Consider the following 24,783-nt stretch of genomic DNA (forward strand, 5'->3'; position numbering starts at 1 on the left):
CACTAACATCATTTACACTTTTCCAACTGTGACATCTATCTGTGATGCCTATTATTCACCTTCGGTCAACACTTATTGGCCTAATGAGTGTCGATCATATCTTAAAGACAAATCTCAAGTGCATCTCAAGTGCATCTCGAGGCATACAGTCGAGCGGTAAAAATGCACCTCACTCCGAGATGCACAAGATCGCGTCAGGCCAAACACCTGCCGAAAAGCAGCCCACAATAGAGAAACCATTTTCCCATTGTGTCCCGAGTGACAGGAAGTGACCAAGTGGAAAGCGGTCACTGAGGCAGTCGTGCTGCATTTTGCTAAAGATACGGCGCCCATATATACAGTGGAAAAGCTTGGGTTTTATTTGCATGCTGAAAACTATCAACCTCAGGTATGTGCTGTGAGTATTCTGCTGAAGTTGCCCTGCCTCATCTGTACATCTCAACAGGTGAGAAGATCACTGGAAAGCTGGAAGGGATGTCGTTTTACTCCACTACAACAGACCTATGGCCCACTAACTTGACCACAATGAATAACATTTGTTAACATGCAACTGTTTAAAGATGGTCTCATGATTTCAGAACTGATCATTTTTAATGCTCTAATGTTTCAATTGCAAAACTGTGCAATTTGCAAAACTGACTTGAAGCCCTCCATATTTTTCAGTTTGCCTTTGTTAATTTTTATTGCTAAAATCAAAGCAAAACTTGTTCTGAGCATTTTCTGTGTCATTTGTAGTTTGTTTTTAAGAGGGAAAAAAAAATCGATTCGAATGGTAAATCTATTTTGGTGTGAAAAAAATCAGTATTTTTAGGCCATATCGCCTAGCCCTAACTGCAAGCAATGTTTCTTTGTACCTTTTTCAAGTCGGTGTGATGAACCAATGCCAAATAAGTTTAAACATCCAGTAAACAAAATCTAAGTTAAGGAGAAATTAACAGCAACTGATGACATTTCTAGGAGCTGATCACATGACCTCACTCATAGTTAACACCTTTAGCTACAAATTCAAATTTTGGGCTTTCATTACCTTTATAGTGATAGCTAAGGAGAAAGTCTTTGTGTTAAAGTAAGCTAACCAACTGCCTGCTGTAGCTTTATATTTGCCAGACAGGATATGAAAGACGTATTAACCTTTTCATGACAGTGAATGTGTTTATTTCCCATAATGACATAAGATCTAAAGCAACAGATGAAAAAAGGCAGCAATCAAAATGTTTGCTGCATAATTTTTGTCTTGGTCGGATGATTGATTCACTGTTGCAGCTCAACTCTTCACATCTTCGACACAAAGATGATCTTTTCGCAGCATTTTGGTGACGGGAATTTCCACTCCACATCCATAATAGAACTGCGACAGTCTACACACAGCCTCACCAACGACTGCTACAAGTGTAAGGTGGATGTGAATCAGACACTTGTGTGTGTACATTAACTCTATGCAAGGTTTATATCCATAGCCAAGGGCCATGCAAAAGCATACATTTATAAAATGTAATTTGGCTGTGTGGGGTTAAAGCTTGACAAGTCCAAAAATGCAACTCTGAAGACACAAGAGCAGAGACTTAAAGGCAACCTCGATTGTAAGTTAATACTTGTATTTTATTTTTTTCTAATAGAAAATGATTACATGCCGTCATAATCAAAAAAAATTCCTCACACTTTCTGCGTGAATATACCTTCTTCCTGAAACGCTCGGTTTCTGCACCTATCTCTTTAAACCCCCTCACATAAAAGCCCAGTCTGCTCTGATTGGTCATTGCAGCCAGACTGACTCACAGAGTTTGGTGGCACTTTCTACCTTGAAATAAAAAGCAATCAAAGCCTCTAAACCAAAATCTTCACAACCAGCAGGAATATGATCCCTAATCAACAACACTGGCAACCGAGAATATGTTTCCCTGACATTAGCGTGTAGCTACATGTAGCACTGAACATGATGTTAACACTTGCTGTAGCGTGCCTGGAGCAGATGACCACGTAAAGGGATCCATCAGCTGATGTTGAAAGTATAAAGAAACACTGGAAACAGTTTTTTCAGAACAGTTGGAAACCTGAGGGCTTTCCTCATAGGGATTACTTTTACATGTTTACATCGTTACATGAAACTTTTATTATGAACATCCGTAGCTTCATATATATGACTGAAAAATTAAGAAGATAGCATAACAGGTGAAGTCAAAATAAACCATATTTCTTTGTGAGAGACATGAGAAGTTCATACAGTGGTACAGTTATAGAAATAAAAGGTAGATTATATACCTTTTTTAAACTCTTGGAATTTAGGAAAGAAACTAAATTCAAACTTCAAGAGTAAGGAGCTGAGTTGTTTTTGAGCTGACTCCAATGTATTTGTCATTAAGTATGACTGTGGAGCTGGCACGGCTGTAAAGTGCACTGAGCACATTTTCTCAATGGACGCGAAGTGGACTGCTTTGACAGCAGCAGGCCAGGCAGGGCAATGAGAGGTGGCCTTTCATCCTCGCTAGCTGTTAGCTTTGGCATAGAGACAGCAGCCCTCAGCCAGCCTTCCCGTCTGCCTGCAAACTGGGAGCACAACTGGGGGCTGCGAGAGAACGCAGTGAAGAGAGCAGAAGGTCGAGAAATGAAAGAGAGGGAACACAAAACACCGCGTGAGAAGAATAAGTGGTATCATATTGTATTGTAGCATTTAAAGGAGGGAAAAAATATGTTTGTTTTCCCAGTTTCCTCCCTTGAAAAGAAAATATTGTCTCTTTGAGGTCTTACAGCAGAAGCCGAGGTTTCTGAAGCAGGTGGGCAGACAGATATGCAGACAGGCAGGTAGTGACTCAGACAGGAAGTTACACAAGCCAACAGATGCAGGCAGCGAGACAGACAGACCTGCATATAAGGAGGCCGCAGACAGATGAGGGAAATGAATATTTTGTATGGCTGGTATTCTGCTGAATAGCCGTAGTGGTATCCATGGCAACATGGCTTTGGCATGCTCAGTAATGCTGGAAAGAGCTGCGAGTAGAGAAGAGGAGCGGGCAGGTCCAGCTTTGTGCAGCGTGCACCGAGACAATATATCAATATTAATCTTCTATCATGGCAGTGATTACCACAAGAGGCTACTCTGTGTGTGTGTGTGTGTGTGTGTGTGTGTGTGTGTGTGTGTGTGTGTGTGTGTGTGTGTGTGTGGCTGCTTTATTTAGTCCCACTGAAAAATGATGCATCATTACACTGTGTAGTTTGGATAAACAGCTGGTTAGCTGCAATGCCATCTGAAAATCAAAACAATTTCTAGTGCATGCTGGGTAATTAGCCTCGATGTCCATTATCTCAAGGGTTTCTCCCATGTTAAAGTATATTAAAGTACAAATTTTCATGGATACAATTTCAAAACTGTTCTCTGACTTTCTAAGGGCCTATATAAATTTATTTATTTATTTATTTCATTATTATTTTTTTCCCACTTGCCAGCAGATTCAAACTCTACTCAAACATAAATTCTAGATGGCACACATGACGGGAAAGACAGAGCAGCGAGAAAATGAAGAAACGTACATGATGGTCACACAACGACACATATTAAAGCTACGTTATTATTTGCCGTTGTGTTACATTTCGTGGAAGGTTATCCATGACAGATTACTGTAGCAATTTTAATGATATACAACACAATTTAATGACTTTTCCAAAACTTAAAATATTTTTGACTGATTCCGGGACTTTTCCAGGTGGGAACCTGGAGAAAGGTGTGGGTGGAGCATCTTCAAGCTAAATATGCTCTAACTGCCATTTCACTATAACTTTAAAACAGTGAATAAACTGTGCACACTGCTACACAGTCATGTTTTACATTTTATGGAAAAGAACGTTAAAGAGGACGTGATGATGGTTATTTCCATCAGGACACTGAGTGTAGATGTGCATCAGTTCTTCTTAGTTTTTCTTAACCAACTGAAGTCAACATGACATATTTCTCACTAGTAAAATGTGTTATCATACTAGTCAATTTGTCAAGTATGAGTTTCAATTTTCAGTTTTATTTATAAAGCCATTATTACAAAACACATTTGGACAGAGGGGAAAAAAACTGAAGAATCCTCAGGAAGAGCGGCCGAGGAGGGATCCCTCCTCAAAGATGGACAGATGTGCAACATATGTCATGTAAATAACATTTAAATTACGATAATGACAAAAAAGAAAGAGAGACAGGAAGAGAGAGGGAGAGATTCACAGCAATAATGGTAACAACAGCATCTCATATTAAGCACTGAAAATAGACAAACCATTTCACTGCAGCACGTACAAAATGAGAAAATCTTGCTTGATTTGAATGTGCCTGGCAGATCAAAAGCTGTCTTTAAGAGGCATGATGACGAGCAAGAAGAGCAGTGTGACAGAGCTGTGTAGTAAACAATGCATCGGCTTAACAATGCAAGATCATCGGGAATGTTTTAATTTGAAAGGAAGCCGTCATCTGTCAGCTCTCACCAGAGACAATGTGCTCTGTTTCATTCTCATCTAAATTCACTGGATTAAAGATTAGTTTCTCAATACCACAGACTGTATTTTATAAATCACACTGTTATTTGGGATTTGGTAACTATTACAATACAACTTAGAGTGGGCTTAGAGTGATTTTAAGACAATGAAAACCATGTTTGTCCCCATGTCTGCATGTGTATCTCTTCCAGCCAGACCTAACGTCTCTGCTCTGCCGCTACAGGCTGTCTTACTGACTTTCACTTCATGTTCACATTTGAACTTGGGGAGCTTTTGGGAAGTGCTGATGAAGACTCAGCACTTCTGGCCTCTTAGCTGCCGTGAGAGTGTTTCTATAAAAGCACATGTGCATACAGGTCTGTCACGATTAACTACTTTTGTTGGACAATGTATTGTCCCAGAAATAACTGCAATAAACAATGTTATTGTCATTTTGAGACAATTTTATGCCACTGCTGATGACTGCTGGTGAGCTACACTGTGTTGTTTTTGTATTGTTAATTTGTTTATCGTCAGGCACGCACAAGTAAGTGGAGAGAAAGAGAAAAAAAAGGGGAAACCCTGCAGTTCATTCTAGCTTCATGTTGGCAAAAACATCTTCATATATCATATGAAAATTTGATAGTATAATCATCATGAAAATCTTATGTATACACATATATGTAAGTGACTGCTTTCACATGACAGCGTGTGTTCTGTAGAGTGATCCAAAAAACACAGACAAAAACAAAAACAAGCACGGGGACTGTGTGCTCCATGTGTGTTTCTTGGCAATAATTTCAAGAGGAAATTTTTTGTCCCTCAAATTTTAAGGCCAGATATGAAATATTTGGTTAAGCTAGTTGAAGAAGCTTCAACTACTTTTCCAACATGCTTATAAATGGTACGGCTTAAGTGACCAAAAACAACATTTATCGTACAAAACAAAACTTACACCACTTGTAGGTGTCTCACATGGGCCCACAGTTACCTCAGTTTATTTGTTATGCTTACAGTGCTATTGCGCAAGGCAGGCGGCTACACAAAGAAGCACTCAGTTACTTTGGAATGGAAGTGTTATGTGTAATAACAGAGCGTGGCTGCTATTTTAATCCGAAGCCGTGTTTGTTTTCTGTTTCGAGGACAGAGAATAGAGAATAGTCAAACAGCTCATTGGACTAAACTCTACATCTGACACTTAGCAGAGCTGGGGAGAGGAGGAAAACAAATGCAGCCGTGCCAGAACACATGCACACACACAAATGCATGTGCCCACACACGCGCATTCAATATTAATTATAAAAGGATGTGATTCAGACACCAAAACTTCGCTATCGTGTGTTGATGAATAAACGTGTGCAGCCAAAAAGAAAGGGAAAAACAGTTGGATTATGGTTCTATTAATGCTATTATAGATTTACTGTTCAGGAACACGGCTGGATTTAAGGATTATCAGGTTCATGTGACCCTACCTTGTATCCAGCATGGGTCCTGCCCTTTGTGAGCGGTGTGGTGGAGCAGAGCTCGATGGCCTCAGGCTCGTGAAAGATCACCGTGGGTAACGGCTCCTTCCTCAGTGTCAGCACATTTAGCTTGGTCTTCAGCATGGTCTGAAAGTGCTGATGGAGAAATGAGAGAAACACACACTGCTTTAGGCAAACCTGCAACCACAACCAGATGAATTTTAAGCCTGTAAGTTAACATTTGTAGTTTCCTAGTCAACACTGCTGGAGGCTCGAAAAAAATGCAACCGCGACATCAGCATTTTAGTGTTTTTAAAATAAGATATTAAGCATGCATGTGTAAATGTGATGTTAAAAAAAATCATAAAACTGCCATGAGCCTCAACGGGTTAAAATACCAACAAAAGACATCAGGATACGTGAATGCAATTCCAGATTTATAGTACCCACTCTCTCTCTGTCTCTCACACACACGCACACACACAAAAGCACACCCACAGAGCTAATCTCAGTGGTGAAATCTGGAGATGAAGACTGGAAGTGAGATGGTGTGAGAGGTTTTCTCCGCTCAAAGCGGAATGTGAAGAGCAGACGAAGGGAGCTCTGCCCTCGCTGCCTCCATCAAAACAAGAAGAAGAGAGCCGCCTGCTCGCATACTACAGTCCACGGCCAGTGTTTCCTGAAGCCGAGCAGAACCACATGGTGGATCTGGCCCTGTGGAATTTCTGGGCTCCCTCGTAACAGTCAAGACAAAACTGAGCAGCTAATGAAATCAGGACTTTCACAACTAAGGAAAAAACTCAGGCATATGGCATGTCTGCTGGGCTGTTTGTGTGCAGCTCCTCTCTTTTCTCAAAGATAACACAGCACCAGCTATAAGTCTGTGAAAATAATGTATTATACATGGGTGTAAATCTTCAAATCTGATATTTCCCCACATAACTGGTTACTTAGTTTTTATTAGTCCGTGGAATAAATTTAACTACTTGGTTAAACTTATTAACAACACAACCGATGTCAGGGCACAACAATGAGGACTGCCTGATTGCCCGGGGCGAGTAAAACACCACATCAGGCCAGTAAATCTGGCACTTTACTCGCCTGATGGGGTTAGTGGTAAAAAAGAATGAAACACGTCGTTTTTTCCAGAGCCGATGATGGAAGTAATCAAGGTGTTGAGCTATCTAACTTCCTTCTCATCTCTGTTGAGACTTTCACAGGCACAGGCTTATAGTAAAGACGAAGTTTATAGGCTGAGGCACAAGCAAGCATTTCTATTATCCTGGAAACAGGAGATGAGCTGGGAGGTGTTAGAGATCATGGATGATGAAACTCTGACTGGCTTGTCACATTTCCGAAAAAAATGTCACAACATGACGATTAAATTAAGTCTTTGTTTTACATGATAACCGCTTATAAATAAAGAGACTGTACTGGAGCAAGTAAAAATGAACTTTTGAGTGTCATCACTCATTGTTAGCAGGTTAGCTCAAAGCATCGCTGTGTCTTAAAGCCTCACAAAGCAGCAACGTCTGTGGACTCTTGGTCTTGTTTGTATGTGTCCTTTATTATTACCCACTAAATACAGATAAATAAAAGTAGTAACAACAGTTGCTAAACTAGTCATCTGTGTTAGTCTGAGAAGATGTCTTAGGGTAACCCCTGTTTTGTTAAATGCAGATTACTTTTACAAATGCATTTTTCTCTTTGGCACTTCAAAGCTGTTTTCCATGTTGGACCTGCACAATGTCCATTTTTTCATGCAACAGATGCTCAACATTTTCAGGCGATGAAAACAGTCAATCCTGCCAAAACAGGCTGCCATCAATCTTCAGTGTTGGTTTGTTTGGCAATGCAGAGAGGAACATCCTCAATCAACTTCTAGAAATAGGTTTGGTGTCTGGTCTCTAAATTCAACGTGGCTGCTGTATCAAATATTGCTCTAAAAAGTATTTTACACATATTAAATTAAAAATATTTGTGACTTTTCTCATGCATCTTTTAGCATTGGTGATTTGTAGTTTGCTTTATCAATATCATGTTCAATTACATTAATCTGACTGCAAATACCTGTCATTTGGTTGTTTTATAATTCTGCTGCTCGATTAATAACAATAGTAAATGTCCTCATAAAAATCGTAATTTTAAGGTTGTGAAATTGTATGTATAAATGACAACAATATTTTTTCTTCAAATTTAAGGTCACATTTGGCCCTAACTAAAAAAAAACAACTATATCCTGTGACGAAGCCCTGCAGTAAAACACACAACCTTTTGGGAAGGAAACCCCAGGCACACCTCCCCAAATCAATCTTCATGTTGAAAACAGAGTAATAAAGAAAAGGAGGGGTGGGGGGGGGGTTGTCACGAAAGAGGACGATAAGGCAAGAAAAAAAAGGAGCACATGAAGAAGAAAAAGAGAAAAAGCAAGATGGAGTTGTGAAAGTAAAGCCACATGTGTGTAAACGCTCGCTGACCTCCGCGTCAGCACTTTACAGCTTCCTGACAGCGGCTCACATTCCTGCGGTTGGCCCCGGTACGGAGAAAGAGGGGGGAGGACGGCTGTGGTGGGCTCCCCAACTCCTCCACCCCCCACCAGGAGCAAAAGGCCTGAGCGGAGGGCCGCTTGTGGAGTAACGCTGGAATTCTATTCATAATATTTTTGCTGCATTTTAATGTTTTTTATTTCTCAAGTCCCAACAGTCTCCTCATCAAGTTACTGCTGTTATTGATTCTATTTCTGACTTTAACTTGGACCCTGGAAGGTTTTCTGTCTCCACCATCAGGGCGGTGTGGTCTGGGTCGGTTTTTAGCCGGAAACATGACAAGGGTCATGTCTGCACTTCAGACCTGAATGCTCAACAATGGCTGCTGTCACAAGAAAACCGCAAATCTCCCAATAATGGACCTCTTTCAGGAATATAAACCTTTTTTAAGACACTTGAGCAATCATACAGGGGCCACATCTCCAACATACAATGTAAATGCTTGCTATTAGTGAAAACTTTTACATGTTGAATATCTTCACCTGATGGACACCCTTAAAATCATTTTAATGTCATACTACTCACAAGCACAACATTCTCAGAGTTGCTATAAAGGCCACGATACACCAAGCTGATGTAATAATAATATAATAATAATAATAATAATAATAATAATAATAATAATAATAATAATAATAATAATAAATAATAATAATAATGATAATGATAATAATAATAATATATACACTGGCCTTTTTTCAGAGATAATGCCAAACAAGGGCCAGACAAAAATTGAGGTAGAATTTAACAAAGACATTAGAGGCAGAACCATGTTAGAAAACTATGATAACAAAATAAAGGCAGTGAACAATAACAAAAAAAAAATTAAAAATTATCCTGATTAATATTATTGTTGTTGTTTTTATTAATATTATTATTAATAATAATAAGCAGGCTCAAGACAAAATAAATGACAAATTTAAAGACAAACTATAGGACAACATCCAATAAAAGCAGGTTTACAAAAATGGGTTTTACGAGGTGATTCAAAAGAAGTCACTGATTCTGCCAGCCTTATCTCCTCTGTCAGGTCATTACAAAAGCACGGTCACCTTTTGTTTTAAGCCTCGCCTTTGAAACAGCCAGAAGGGCCCCACCTGAGGATCTGAGGCTGCGAACTGGCTCACATGGGGTCGACACTGGCAGATGTTGGGCTGTAGGCTGTTGACAATGTTGGGTGTCTTTAACCCTAACTTTTAATTGTGTCCTGCACCATTTAGACTAGTCTGCCCTTGTCAGATGTTTTTTAGCCGATTCAGCATGTTGATTTGGTGTCTTAGACGGTCAGTTGGTGAATGAAATCAGTCCTAACTGGTTGTTCAGCTCAGCACATGAGAAGGGAAACCAAAGTGAGAAAATCAAACACAACAAAGTCAAGAGGGAATGATACTGAGAGAAAGTCATTATAATATAGGTAACAGTTATTTATTTTATTTATTTTTGGCACTGAACTCTTCGTAATTAATTGTGTTAATGTTCGCTAGCGGGTAAATATCATGGTATGTATGGCATGGTATGGTATGGCAACTTTTTAGCCGAGACACAGGCGACGTGAGGCGATGCAACAGTCAGCCTTTTTTAATACTAATTCTCTGACGTCAGGTTAGAGAATCTAGGCCTCAACTCACTGAGCAACTCGAGGGGTCACCAAAATACACACATATCAGAGATCTTATGGCCTTTAAAACTTTAAAACTTTGCCAGAGTTTGACATCCAACACCCTCCTGTTGGGTCCTTAACGCCATGCCCTGTGCTCTTTGGGTCCTATCTGGGATTTTCGCCAACATCCTGAGATGCTTTTAATAGTATGACTATTTCTATACTTATGAGGAACATTTTACAGCCACATTACTGGAACTGCCGAGAATTTCCTCATCAGAGTCGATGAGGAAATATCATTTTAGCGCATAACTTCTTAAACCCAGTTCCCCATTACGATGGATTTTCCTCATTCAGCAATTACTTAATAGTCGTAGAGATAAGATACGCTGTATTTCTGAGAGGACAGGCTACATATAATGAACATGTTAGACTAGCAGGCAGTATACATGCTCATCCCGGATTAAGATTTCCAACTGTTAACATATTACATGAGAAAAATGTTCTATGTAATGCGGATTAATGAATAAAGTTAAAGGTGGGATGGGTCTTTTTCAATCCACGTGCATTTCTTTACATCTGTTTTTATTGTTGGTAATTACTACCATTACATCTATTTATACTTACTCTCTTTTTATAGTCAGACTTGCCGTAAGTCCAAGCAAACTTTGTAAGCCAGTTATGACATTTACTGTCATAACATTAAAAGGTCTACATATTTAGTAACATGACTGTGATGCTAAAAGCATCCGCACTGACTCACTGCTGCCTGTAATCATTAACACGCATTTAAAGAAGTCACAATAAAAAGAAACTTGGCTGAACATTACCAGAACTCCTTTTAACAGCTTTTACAACAATTCAGTTGTTTGTATTTTATGGATCTCAAGGCTCACATAATATGTATTTGCTTAGAAACAGTACAATAAACTATATGCCACAACAATTTTCATTTGCCTAACCCTTTTTTTTGAGAGAGAGAGAAAAGTACTAATATTAAAAATGGTCGACTGAGGTCAAACCACACAAACTCTGCCCTGCGAGCTATTTCTGAAGGATCGCTCCACAAGTATGTCCCTGACTGCTGCTAGAAATCACAGCGTGTCATCGACACAAGTGCATGTGCAAATTTTTTTAATTAAATAATTGCTAGTTGCACATTTAAAAACATGTAAACCCAGCTCAACGCTTGGATCCATGAGAAAATCAAGCAGACAGTCTTTGGAGAGTTTGCCCTCCTGTAGTGATGAGCTTAGCAGGTCACAGATGGTAAGTTAAACTTTTGGCCCCCTGAGGAAGCATTCTTACAGAAAAGAGGTTCTCGGGTCAGTCTCATGGTAAGACACTGCATAACAGGGTAAAAACAGACCTCAGCTCTGCCACGCCCACAGAGACACACAAAACAGGGCTTATAGGGATATGTTCATGACAAAACAGCTGGAAATAATGTTAAGAAGCCAGCAGAAGCTAAGTGATAGATGTTCCTTTTTTAACATGATAATCTGAAAAAATACACCACTTGCATACACAAATTGGGCGACTGGTTCATGCTGAGAATGTGGTAAGTCATGCAAAGTAGGGTTAGGAGCTCAACACAGACCTCAAGACCAAAACAGTTTGTCAACAACATTAGCCTGTCTCAGAAACATCTGCATACACCATCCCACACACACATGTAGCGGGCGGGGAGATGAAAAGAGTGTGAGGAGCTCTGAACCAGATGTAGGTCTGTCTGTCTTCAGAGTGCAAGACAGTAGGACGTCACTGTGATCAGGTCGACTGTTCTGCATCTCATCTTTTTCATTTTCAAAAGAGAAGACATTTAAGTGTAGAATCAGACATGGTCCAGGCCCAGAATCATTTCACTGTGCATTTACATAACAAAATACTCTGCATCTCTGTCATCAGGCTGGGGTTTAAATTTGGGGAAGACGCCTGCAATCAGATCTACATTGTCAAAAAAACCATTCACAAGAATTAATGTGGTAAAGGACTTTGAAACAAACAACTGAGTAAGTTAAGAGCATCACATCTTGAGCTCCTCCTGAACTAGCTGACAACACTCACCCCTTTTAAACTAACTTCTGCTTACATTTAGGCACCAAAACGAATTGTGTGTATGCTTACAAATATGTTGAATGCATTTTCGTCCTTTACATAACATTTGCAAAGCTTATTTTAGAACAAGCATTGTTTGCATCCCTGTTTGTTTGCAACAATCTTTTTTTCTCTAACTTTTGCATGTATTGCTACATTTCTTGGGACGTTATTAGACTAATTAGGGGTCGTAGTTCAGTGTGAGTTCAATAAAGCAGAAAAAACAATTTTATGAGCATCAGTTTCTCTTAATTTATTTTGAATTATAAGTTTGATTATTAATAGTTAATGAGACTGATAACTGATACTTGGAAACGATATGTGTTTACAATAAAAATGAAAATCTCTGTCAATATTTAGAATATAACAAACTCCAAAACAAAACTTTGTTTAAATGCCTTTAGCAAATGTTTAATCAAAAGTGAAACGTTCAACATCACATGCAGCAAGTTCCCTGCAACTTTTTCTTATAAAATCAAGTGAAAATTTATATGAAAAACGAATAAATAAAAAACAGCTTCCTGGGGTTTTACAAAGATGAAGTTCATTGCATGCAAACACTTTCTTTGAAATTTATAATTAATCAATTTTATCGGCAATCATCACAAATAAAATGCCGATACAAATAATCAGCAAATTGCCAAATATCGGCCCCAATAATCGGCCAGGCCGATAATCTGTCGACCCGCTATAACAGTAGTAAAAGTGTCAAAAACAGACACAATCCGCTGAGGACTTCTCAAAAGGCTCAGAACAGGAGTGGGAAATAAGGCCAGAATCTTTTATGATAGCACGTGTTATTTTATATCACAGTATCCGTGTATCAAAATACAATGATTGTTTTGTAAATTCAATTAAAAATTGGTTTCAAATAACCATACTGTACTTCCTTACATTTGATTATTTTCTTTTATTTGGGATTTCCATATAATCAAAAGAATACTTTAGTTAGAAAACAAAAGACTCAAAAAGTACGTTTCAAGGTTCAAATGATGCAGAATTCTGTATTTACAACTTTTTTCTCCTCCTTCATGTCTGCACAAATCAAGTAACCTTGCGTAGCACCTGGATTTGAGAGCAAAATCACTGGAGAGTCACAAAGATCAGGCAAGAATCCTGCCCCGAATCGCTCCCACAGTGGAGACAGTATTGCCAAATGTCTCTACCAGAGGACACATTGCTACTGAAGCGTGGTACATATTGCCCAAACGTACCTCAGCATATGGCTAACAGCATATGGCTAAAAGTTTCCAGCTGAAACTCACGCTTGTGTGTACAGCTGCATGCACTAGACTGTAAGCCCCTGTGCCATGATGGTCTGATACAAACACACAAACCATTACAGCCCTATAGGAAACACTTCACCCATGTGCTCACCTTTCTTTGAGCATGTACACAAGACACTGCCCAAATGAGGACAAAGTAAAAAAAAAAAAGTCCAACTGCGTTACTAGTGACCAAATATTCCACAGGTTACCTTTTAAGCCGAAACAAGATATTTTGCTTACAAAACAGGCACCAAACTGCAACTTACCAGTGAATAAACAGCACAAAGGCTACAGTTACACATCAAATGTACGATAACCAACAAACCGTGTCTCTCCAAACAATGACTTTTCTTTGAAGCTTAACAAAACCTGTGTCAGTCTGGAGCGGCAAGCTGCTCCATCCTGCTCTTGTTTGTGTCTCACACCCCATTTAAACACACAAACACCTCTTTCCTTCTGTAAACTTATTGAGGGAATACACTTTGGACTGCAAGTAGAACAAGAGGAGGTTCACCAGCATGTGGAGGCAGTTATTACCTAAAGCCATAGTAGGATTCGTCCCCTCCATTTCATTGCATGGTAAGAACTGGGCAGTGTAACTTTCTAAGCTGCCCCTCTATGTGTTTACAGCCTCCCTCTCTGATCCTGGGACAGTTTACGAGAGGAAATATGTCTGAACGGGCTAAACCAGGAGTGGACTGTGGGAGGTCGCTACGCAGAGGAAAAACCTGTTTTTCTCGACCATGATTGGAGCACAGCAGCGTGTGGGAGGGAGAAGGTCAATGATCGGATGTTGTGATTGGTGCGTAACTCCTGTAGGAGGAAGCGGGTATTAAAAGAGCCAAAACCTCAGAGCCTGGGGGTGGCAATTTCTGGCTGGCAATATAAACATCAACAAGTCTTTGACGTAAACAATGAACCCACCCCAACATCTTAAATAGTTTATACGAGGCCAGGGCCGATTAAAAAGACCCGCTAATGACAAAAACACAGCACGCTGTCAACAACAAAGCCAATTTAAATGAGTTTCATGACTCACCTACTGTCAGGTAGAAAACAGTGTAGTATGTCCAAAATATGAACTAAACAATAAACACTATCGGGTTTTCAGGTAGAGGCACAGCATTTTGTCAGCGTGCTCCTCAAAGCTGGAACAAACATCCACTGGAAATAAGACTTGCACCAATTCTGATCACCTTTATGTCGAGCCTTTGACTGATCCCTTAACATCCATCCTTAACTATTTCGCCCTCCAATTCTGCAGTCTTGGTTCTTAACTTTTTTAATTCCCTTTTGAAAGGTTTTCGTCAACATTTCAATAATTTATGCTGTTTTTCTTTCTTTTTGAATGCATTATATAAGGCACTTTGAGTTGCTGTTTTGTATAAAACGTGCTACATAAATCAACTTGCTCTGCTAATTAATTTTTTGCTGCGATACAAACCCTTTGAAACCCGAGACATCACTTTTTTTTGTGCTGCTTTCAGATTCCTTTAACAAGTATTTTAATCTTTGTTTTCTTTCAAAAACCTGGAAAAGGCCAAGTCGATGGTAAGAAAAATAATCATCAACTATTTCTCATACTCGCTTAATCGTTTCAGTGATTTTTCAAGCAAAAATGGTAAAAATGCTGGTTTTAGCCTCTCAAATGTGAGATGGTGCTGCTTTTCTCTGTCCTTTATGATAGTAACTGAACAGTCTTTGGGTTTTGGACTGTTAGTTGGACAGAATTTGTAAGCTGATGACATCAATTTCGACTGGTTATAAAAATTTTTAGTTGCAAACAAGCAAACACTCAAACAATGCCTAGAACTGGCTTCCTTGGTGAAGGTAATAAGGGAAATGAGCACATATTTTGAGTATGATGTTCATGCTATTCTTGATAAGTTACAAAAACACAACCCAACGGGCGCTGGATATCCCTTTCAGCTTGTTTATCGCTAAGGTTCAATTGTTTTTATATTTGGGGGATGTCAGTAAGTTTCTGCAGTCTATTTTCACCCATAACATACATATTGGGTGCATCTTGTGAGCACCATAAATCCAGTCTTAGACCTAATCCAGCAAATACAGATCTGAACATAATACCAAGACCTAACGGGAAAAGATAGATGAAGCCAGAAAATGCGATCAACGCTAGCGTTCTGAACCAAAAAATAGTCAAAGCTAAAGTACAATGAACTAAATTACACAGTTAAGATAGTTCAGTTTTGACCGATGGTACGGATAAGGCTCTCTGTCAAATGCAAATCCGTGGAAAACCTTGAAAAATTGTAACTTCCGCAAACAGGAGATTATGCCCATTCATCAAATATGAAGAGCCAAACCAGTGAGCCAAAAGCCATTTGTTCACAAGAGGCCAAATGTGTGCTGCCTAAAAGAAAAAAAAGCAACGTGTCGAAGGAACCATGGGAGTTTTGAGCCAATCTGCTCGCGGATTCTTTTCGCCACCGAGGCCACAGTCTCAACAACATAGCTGCGGCCACACAGCAACCTCAGACAGACAAAGAGACAGACAGACAGGCTGAGGGACAGAAGCAAGTAAAGGCAGGCGGAGATGGCCGCAATAACAAGCAAAGATGCACACACAGTGGCTGGTTCCAACCGTGTTCGACCTCAGTCAGCAATAACTGCCCTGTCGGGTCCACGTCTTTTTATGTGCTCAGCCCTGTTTGTCAGAGTCACACACATTAAAGTGTCAAAAGTGGAAACCATGGCTAAAGAAAAAGCTGCTGACGGAGGGAGAAAAACATGTTTGGTAGCCATGGGGATATTCAAAAAGGAAGCATATTGTTGTGTGTGTGTTTGCATGCTTACCCTGCCTGCCAGCTTGCATATGAGAGTGTATATGTGTGTGTGTGTGCGCTTATTTTGGGGCCAATTGCACAATCTGTTGTTGAACTAACATGGCCTCTGCGTCAGGAGAAAGAGCCCCTGAACCTGATTGAGGCATGTGCTCAGCGAGAGGTAGGAGGGACAGGGAAACGGAAGAGAAAGATGGACAGAAAAACACAACGAGAGGCACGATGCATCGCCGACACACAGCATCGCAACACACACACTTCGGTTCCAAAACACTTCTGACTGTCAATAACGAAGTGGTTGGAGATGCCTAACTCACGCCACGACCTCTATCTCCTCACCCCATACCTCTATTTATCTACTTTGCCCCTCCTCTTCCCCGCCTGAGCGTGAGACAAAAATGCAGCAAGACATTAGGTGTTGCTATAGCAACAGAGGACAGCACAAGTGAGAATAATATGGACGGATGCCACAGTGAATGAAAACAACAAAACAGAAGATAATAAACGCTGGTGCACTCCAGATCAGCTACCTGACATCCTCTGCTCTAGAAAACCCCACCGTTAGTGACTCAACGGAGGTGAAGGATGGCGGTCTAAAGGATGACCGTTGCCAGGGTTACGAAGCAGGCAATAGGCAGGTATTGCTATTGCACATCCACTTTTCACTGTAAGGGTTTTTCATTCTTATACTGTTATTTTGGACTTGTAGGCTATTTACTGACCCAAAAGATCCCGGCAGACAATGAAAAATTCATGAGTGTTTGGCGTTTACCCCAAAAACAGAAGACCCTGTTTGTTGATCCAAATTCACCTCAAAAGTCATCCATTACGTGAAGCATTTTGTTCAGTTTTTCACAGCTGTGAAGTGGACAGAAGAAACATGCTATACTCTTCATAAGGATTGGGTATTGTGGGTTTTTTTCTGATACCAAAATGATACTTTTAAAACGGTACCAGTGCCTCAACCAATTTTTAAAAAAATAAAGCACAAAGCTGATGACACAAAAGAACAACTTTTTTTGCTAATGAGAAATCTAACTTGAAACTGTTATAGTATATTTGAATATATAAATATGGATAACTACAAAGCATTATTCACAAATTCACCTTATAAATAAAATTGAACCCAACTACCACAATTTAACACTAAATACCAGTTTTGATTTGGGATCTGTAATTGCCTCACTAACACAAGAGAGACTCAGAAGACAGACATTTCTCTATTATCTGTTCAGGAGAGGCTGAGACCGTCACTATGACGAGAACAGCTGGTCCACCATAACGGTCTTAACAGTCCACCTTAAAGAGGCCTGGGAGGCTAACTGAGCTTGCTAACTTCTGTGCTAACCCCCTTTGCTTTAATCAGCAGGTCAAATCAAGACGCGGGAGCTTGGTTCGGGTCTTGATGAGTTGTGGCATTTATTCATTGATAAAGAGCCCAAACTGTTCACACACTGCACTGCTTCTTAACTTCATACTCTCTGCTGCGGCCACTACGGCCTCACCGTCACCAGCACACACACAGGCTGGCTCGCTCTCTCAATGTGGCACCGAAATGAGGCAGAAATCTATATTATGATTCAGTCCGGTAAGCAGCGGTGATATAGGAACCGAGTTTCAGTACCCAAACCCAGAAATGGGATTGCCAATGGGTTCCATTATGGCCCCATGCCAATTGCCCACATTGGTGGGTGTAACCAAGCATAACCAAGTGGGCCCCACATGCGTTATGCTACGACTACCTAGGTACGAAGGGGGTATGAGCCCAAAATGGACATCTTCTCTGGGGCACACTAAACCCATCCATGTGGGCAATTGGCATTCAGCCATTATGGAACCAGTGTACAGTCCCATTTTTTAGCCCATTTACTGCCCACATGGGCCCCAAGTACAAATGTTGTCTGTCAGCACATGATTAGAGATGGACCTGTGAATAACTAACCAATTAAACCAATAAATTACACTATGACCAAATAATCAACTCTTGTGATAGGAAAATAACTTCACAACAAATCAGTTCAACCTTACAACCACATAAATGTCCGTAAGGTTGTCTGTCTCTTAGTGTAGGACAGCTGGAAAAGTGTAGTGACGGAGATGACTCACTAACTCACATGCACTACCCAAATATACTCAAGCAACATGGAAGCTATGGAAAATGTGAGATATACGGTGACTGGATGACACTTGTTAAGCTTAAAAATAAAAGCACTGTCTGTTTATCCAAAAGTTGGTCCATTATCCAATAGGTGGAATCAGGCCAGTTACATAATTACAGGCAAGTCCAGCCCTGGGGCCAATTGTGGCCCTTGTTGTTCAAAATAAACTGTATGTGGCCCAACACTTTGGTTAATAAAGCCAGATCAGTTTGAATTTTTTCCGTTCACCTCACGATGGCCGGACTATCACACAGTTTGTAGACACGTACCACGTAGAAACTATGAAGACAGAATTAATGTGTTTTCATGATCAGACAACACACAACAAATAAACGGGAACCTGACAGCAGACATTTCCTCCTTGGTAGCAGAGACTGCCACAGCAAAGTACTCTTGCAATATTTGCAGACTGTTTTTCTGTTATCTTCTTGCCTTTATTACTGTCTGACTAAAAGAAAAAACGCTGCCATGCTTCCTATTTGAAACTCAATGGTGCATCTTCTATTTTAATATCGCCTGTTGCAAAGCCTTTGCTTTGTCTTATTTAGGTTGGCGAGCTGTCTCTAGTCTCGAACATGACGTAGGATGTTGAACACGTAGCGACGTGGCACGTCGAGCAAGCAAAGTCAAAAGTAGATTACACCCTCTGCTGTTCAAAAAGAGTGTCGCGGTTCATTTTTCATCTCACCGATTTGAATCTCAAATATTTTTTAGCGATTTTTAATTGCCTCATGATGCATTGTTGTATCCCTAGTGGTAAACAAACGTTTATGACACTTTCAGGTTTTGTTCGGCAAATGAACAACACTTTCAGGATTTTTGAGGTCAAAATATAATCACCAGAAGTTAAAAGCTATTAATAGGCTAGACCAAACTATGCGTTGAACTACGGTTGCCACTGCAATGAGGCTTTGACATTTTGTAGTCTGATTTAGTCACTTGTTAGCAACTGCCTTTTTTAAGACACAAAAAAGCTTCAAAGTTAAGTATATACTGATATATTTTATGTTGCAGAGTAAAGTCTATTGAGCTTGTGTTAACTACAGACCTTATTTGCAGCTTTTGACCAAAATACTATTTTTAAATATCTGACTTTGAGACGAGGGGACTGGAGGTGCAGCAATGCTAATTCATTTCCAGGTTTTGGGACACATTGGGGTTCCCTATGAACCCTACAGAAAAGATGTGTGAAGCCGACAGCAAATTCCTTTTCACTGAAAGAAGAAAAAGTTGTGTTTGTCTCATTTGTATGTTTTTTTTTCCCCCCAAATAACCCACATGATGCACGAAGCAGCTGGTCCCGAAGTATTTTCACATTATCTAATCTGGCCCCCATTCAAAAAAACGTTTGGACGCCCCTGCATTATTGAATGTTTGGAGGAACTGAAAAGTCGGGGGTCATGCAAATGTGTGTTTACAGGGCCATTTACAGCGGCCTCTAACGCCACATCTGAACACCGGAACTCTCGGTTTAAATAAATCGTGATTTCATCTTCTTGACGGCTGGGCAGAAGAAGCGATTGTGCAAGTTCACTTGGCAGGCAGCAGTCCGCAGGCCGACATCTGGAGAGCATTACGTCTGCAGGAGACATGAAGCCAGGCTCGGTGCACGGCTTGCCCCTGGATATCAAACTACGTGTCATGAACGATGTTTTTCACCATTTCTTAACAGGTCACAGGCGGCAGGTTACGGACCACAGCCTGCTCTCTTTTTTTTAACGATTTCACACGGGAATAAAGAGGAAAACTGTAGATTAAGCATCCTGATGTGAAGGAAAAATTGAGTGACAACAGGAGGAGGAGGCCTGCAGCTGCACTCATATGTTACTGTGAAGGTACAGAATCAGGCCTGTGGGCCAAAAATAAACCTTTCAACACAACAGTGGCATGCTTGTGTGGGATATTTTAGGGAAAATCTCCACATTAGCCCAGGAATACAGCGGAGGTACACATTGTTGCACTGTACCCCCGGCGGCTTGCGTAACGTGAATCTGTGCGTTTAAACGTATCACTGAGACAGAGAGCTTTGCAAAGAAAATGAGTCTTTAGGTACCGACAACTGACTCCCGACGCGTCTAAGACGACTAACAACATTCACGGTGCTCACAAAACATCTGTGGCCGCTCAGAAACCGGAGCAAGTCTGTGCAGGCTGGAGCCATGCACACACACGGCGGGTTTCGGAGGCTGTTCACGCGGCTCAACCGTTTATTTACTGTCGACAATACGCGTCTCGCGCACAGCCGGGTCTTACCTGCAGTCGCTCCGACGCGGGTTGCCACATATTAGCGCAATGAAAGGTCCGTCTGTAACTACAGCTTGTTCTCTTTTCGTAGTCCGGTTCACATCTGTTCGCTTTCACGGCTTGCCTCTCTGTCCTCCTTCACTCTGGACTGGTCGGAGATGAAGGATGTGTCGCTCCGCCTGGCTGTAGTTATCACACCGGCCAGCAGGTGGAGGTACCTGCGCTCTGAGGCGTTCAGGTGCTTCAGGGAAACGACAAGTTGCGGGGTGTTTTGTATTTTTTATTTTTTTTTCCATTTATTCCATACATTACTTAAGCATATTTACAAATTTGGTCATGTGACAAACAGGAAATAAGATATAAGAAAAATAAAGAAGTGAAAAAAACTATTTACAACTATTTACATGTATACATAGGGGTACTGTCCAAAGTATTCAACACAAATATTTTTTATTTATTTATTTTTTTAAATATTTGATATCAGCTTCGCTTTTTTCTGTCCATCTAGTGTTTGTATAAAATGTTACATTTTTTTATTTTGAATTCTTGTATTTTGGGTTTCTTTTGATTCCACTTACATTTATTAATGTAATATTTTCCATAATAAATCCAATTTTTTAAAATTCTGACTGTCCATTTTTATCATACAAAAATATTATATGTCTTTTTTCTAGTTGAACCCTTGCACTAGTCAGTGTTTTAAAGAAATGTTCTGTTTCCATCCAAAATAATTTAACGCAAAGGCATTCATAAAATAAATGACAAATACTTTTGATGATGAAAAGTTTAGGTAATTTTCTTATGACTCATGACTTGAAACTTTTTCCCACGTTTTTCAAAGAAATCAAGCCCATTTGCAAAGTATTTTTTCCAGCTATATTTTTTTCAGTTTAAAGTTAATATGTTGAATTTAACATTCAGTCTGTTGCTTTAATTCGTTTTGTCATACAGGAATATCTTCTTATGTCTTGACCCCTTTGCTGAGATTTTTCAGCTTTATTGCTCGATGGAAAACATTTGTTTGAAAAGTAATTAAAAATAATCTAATTTGGTAAGTAACATTAATTTAAAGAATTAACTACAATAGTTACAGTACTTATTATATTTGAACAGGGTTACCAGTAATCTGTAATCTATTACATTTCAAAAGTTACCTTCCTAACACTGGGTAAAATAAATGAATCCTCTTTTCAGCCTTTAAACATTTGCTGTCGTCACTCATCTTTGCTAAGAGGAGAATCCAGTCCCAGCAGCACAGTCGGGTGTATGCAGGAGGGTTACTAGAATTCGAGGACATATTTTTTATATTAAAAAAGCTCTGTTTTGATGGATTTTATGCATATTAGAAAATGGTTAGCAGGCCACCAGATTTAGAGGCTGTAAACTGAGAAAGGCCTGTAGGCCAATCTGTAATGTTTATTTTGTCATATTTATCACTTTAAAGGTTTACTATGCTGAAATTGTCGGTTATTGTTTGTAAACAGTAACATCACCTGCAAAAGTGAAAGCAAAAGCCAACCACAGATCATTCTCATTTTGGAATTAGCTTTGTCCGCTTGGGGTTTTACCTTGCTATATTTGAATTTTTGTTTGTTTGTTTTGGTTCTGTGGCTGTCTTGGTGTGTAGGGTTTTTTTGGGTTTTTTTTACAACATTGGGCATACACCTGTAAAACCAGGGATTTGGGAGTCCTGTACTGGAAATTTGTGAGCATCAAACATGGAATTTTCTGCATTCTGTTTAATTTTCATGCACAAATGTGTGCCTTTCTGCATCAATTTAAGGTGTAAATGTCCTTAATCTTTTCAAAATAAAAGTCTATTTTAATGGGGTTTTTTATTGGGGATGATAAATGCATGTGTTCTAAATATTGAGGGGGACTGTCCCCTGTGTCTCACCTGAAATCTACACCTATGGTGCTGCTCATAATCTGGCGCCTGGTTGCTACCTTTTTGTAAAGTCCCTTCAGCTGCGCACTGTGCACAGAAACATCCCAAACCCAAAATTAGAAGAAAATAAGAAAATACTGGCAGAGGACAGAGTTGCTTTTGTAAAAAGTCTATATATTGTTTTCTTGTTTGTTTGTTTTAGAAAATCCTGCACTGTATACTTTTAAGAAAAGGACTGTCTCCTCTTGAGACACTGGCAGTAAATTAGTTGATGTAACAACTGAGTAGCTAAATCTCTCACTCACATTTGATTAAAAACATACATAAGCACCCATATTCATTTAATTTAAGTTCAGCATTAAAAATGAATGATTTTTTTTCAGCTGGACCACAAAATACACTGTAATGATATTTAGGACCATTATAAAGAGGATTTCAAGGCCTCGGAAGATGAGTCATCCAAACCAGAGTAGCTGTCAGAACAGGAATGCAGTTAAAATGGAAATGATCATATAAAAACCAAACATAAATGGCATGGCATTATTTCTGTGGTTAGGGGCAACAACAGCGCGGTTAGTTTAAATATTCCATTTCCATATTCCCAAGTTTCACAAAGGCAGCTAAGGACAAAGTTTTGGTGAGCTGCCACAGTCATGCCCACACTTTCTGTTCTTAAGCTTTTAAAAACAAGCTGTACCAAAAACATTAAGTCGGCCTGACTGTTTTGAACTGAGACTGCTTTGTATGACCTTGCTTTTCTAAAAGTGCAGTCTGGGAATTCACTTAAGCGTCATTCATTATTTTGTGGAAATTGCTGAATGAATTAGTTTAACTGCTTCCAAAATATTGTAGGCTACAAATTTTAACTATTGGGTAGTAATTCTGTGTATTTTCTGAAAAGCGATACTAATTTGTAATGAAACTACACAGTTGGTTTAAGCCCAGTGAGAAGCCTTGAAAGAGACGATGTGTTTTGAGAGCTGTGTCGAGCCAGACAGGGAATACTCTGAGCCTCCAGGGCAAACAGAGGGCAAAGGTCACACACACAGACTCCAAAGCAGACCATAAGCAAAGGTGAGAGCCATCAATAACATCTGGTACTCCTGCGATATATGTGTGTGTGTTTGTGTGCACACATGATATATGTAGAGCAACATGACTCCGCAGTCTGAGGCTGTATTTAGAGATGTTTACATGGGGAACATCTGGATAAAGCCTGAGGTCACTGAGGTTGTTCTCATTACAAACACTCCATAAAAGGACTTTCCCACGGCAGACGCTGCAGTCTGGTGGGTATGACCTTGGGACACTGCAGAAAGATCAGTGGTGGACAAAGTATTCAGATCCTTTACATAAGTAAAAGTACTAATACTACATGGTGTGATGCATGCATTCAAAAACAAACAAACAAACAACATTCCTATAGAATTGTTTTGTTGACCTTGACTTATCTTTGGAGCTGTATGCAGATCTGAAGACCCTCTCCTGTGTCTTCCTGTGGCTTTGACAAAAAATTAAACGGAAATGAATAATGGCTATTTTTTTTGTTTTTTACATTTTGATTTTTCAGTTATTATTGTTGTACACCTAAAAGGACTTTAAATTTTTTTTTGTAACATTTCGTCAACTAAAATGTGATTCCTACATCTACAGCCTGGTGCCTTCTCCTTTTTCTGAACTTCAATAACTGGTGGCTAGTCTTGAGTGTAGCCATACTAACTATGGACTCCAAATCTAAAAAAGTAAAAGTCTCGGAGAAAAACAGAGAATTTTAGTGTCTTGACAGATTTGTTTGCTTTCACCAACAGTGGCGTGAAGTTTAAGTACAAAATTATCATCTATAGCCCACTGCAGAGTAGCCACCTTGCAATAAAACATATTAATGAATGCTCACGCAGACCCATTAGAAAAGTTGATTGGATAATTTAGACTTGATAAGCCTTAATATGTTCAAACATGCTTTGCGTCATCATGCTTTTTTTTTCCTTTTTCTGATAGTTACTGCTGCAAACCCCCTTGTTCAAAACAATCTTGCTTGCAATTGTTATTGATTGAGTAGTGATGATTCAGCATGCATAAGTGAAAAAAACATTTTCGGTCATGTACAAAAAAACCCAGTTACCACTATTTACAGTCGTCACTGCAGGGAACAATAACGTACTTTTAGGCAGAATTCACATGAGACAGCAGGCGAGCACTGTAGATTATGTTCACTTGAATCTTTATTGTTTACATCATTCAACAGAGATAATAGTAATCATGTGG

General features: G+C 39.6%; 1 protein-coding gene across 1 annotated transcript in view; it reads right to left on the reverse strand.

Annotated features, from left to right (window-relative positions):
• pid1 (phosphotyrosine interaction domain containing 1) overlaps positions 1-20,793 on the reverse strand; it is a 39,264-nt gene extending 18,471 nt beyond the window's left edge. Inside the window, exons 1-2 of the mRNA XM_042487285.1 lie at positions 20,640-20,793; positions 5,922-6,068 (exon numbers count right to left, since the gene is read on the reverse strand). Coding sequence (XP_042343219.1) covers positions 5,922-6,068; positions 20,640-20,669 — 177 coding nt within the window. The 5' untranslated portion in view covers positions 20,670-20,793. The remainder of the gene's footprint in view (positions 1-5,921; positions 6,069-20,639) is intronic.
• Positions 20,794-24,783: the final 3,990 nt, after the last annotated feature.

The sequence above is a fragment of the Plectropomus leopardus genome, chromosome 5 (genome assembly GCF_008729295.1).
Source record: "Plectropomus leopardus isolate mb chromosome 5, YSFRI_Pleo_2.0, whole genome shotgun sequence".
In the NCBI taxonomy this organism is placed as follows: domain Eukaryota; kingdom Metazoa; phylum Chordata; class Actinopteri; order Perciformes; family Serranidae; genus Plectropomus; species Plectropomus leopardus.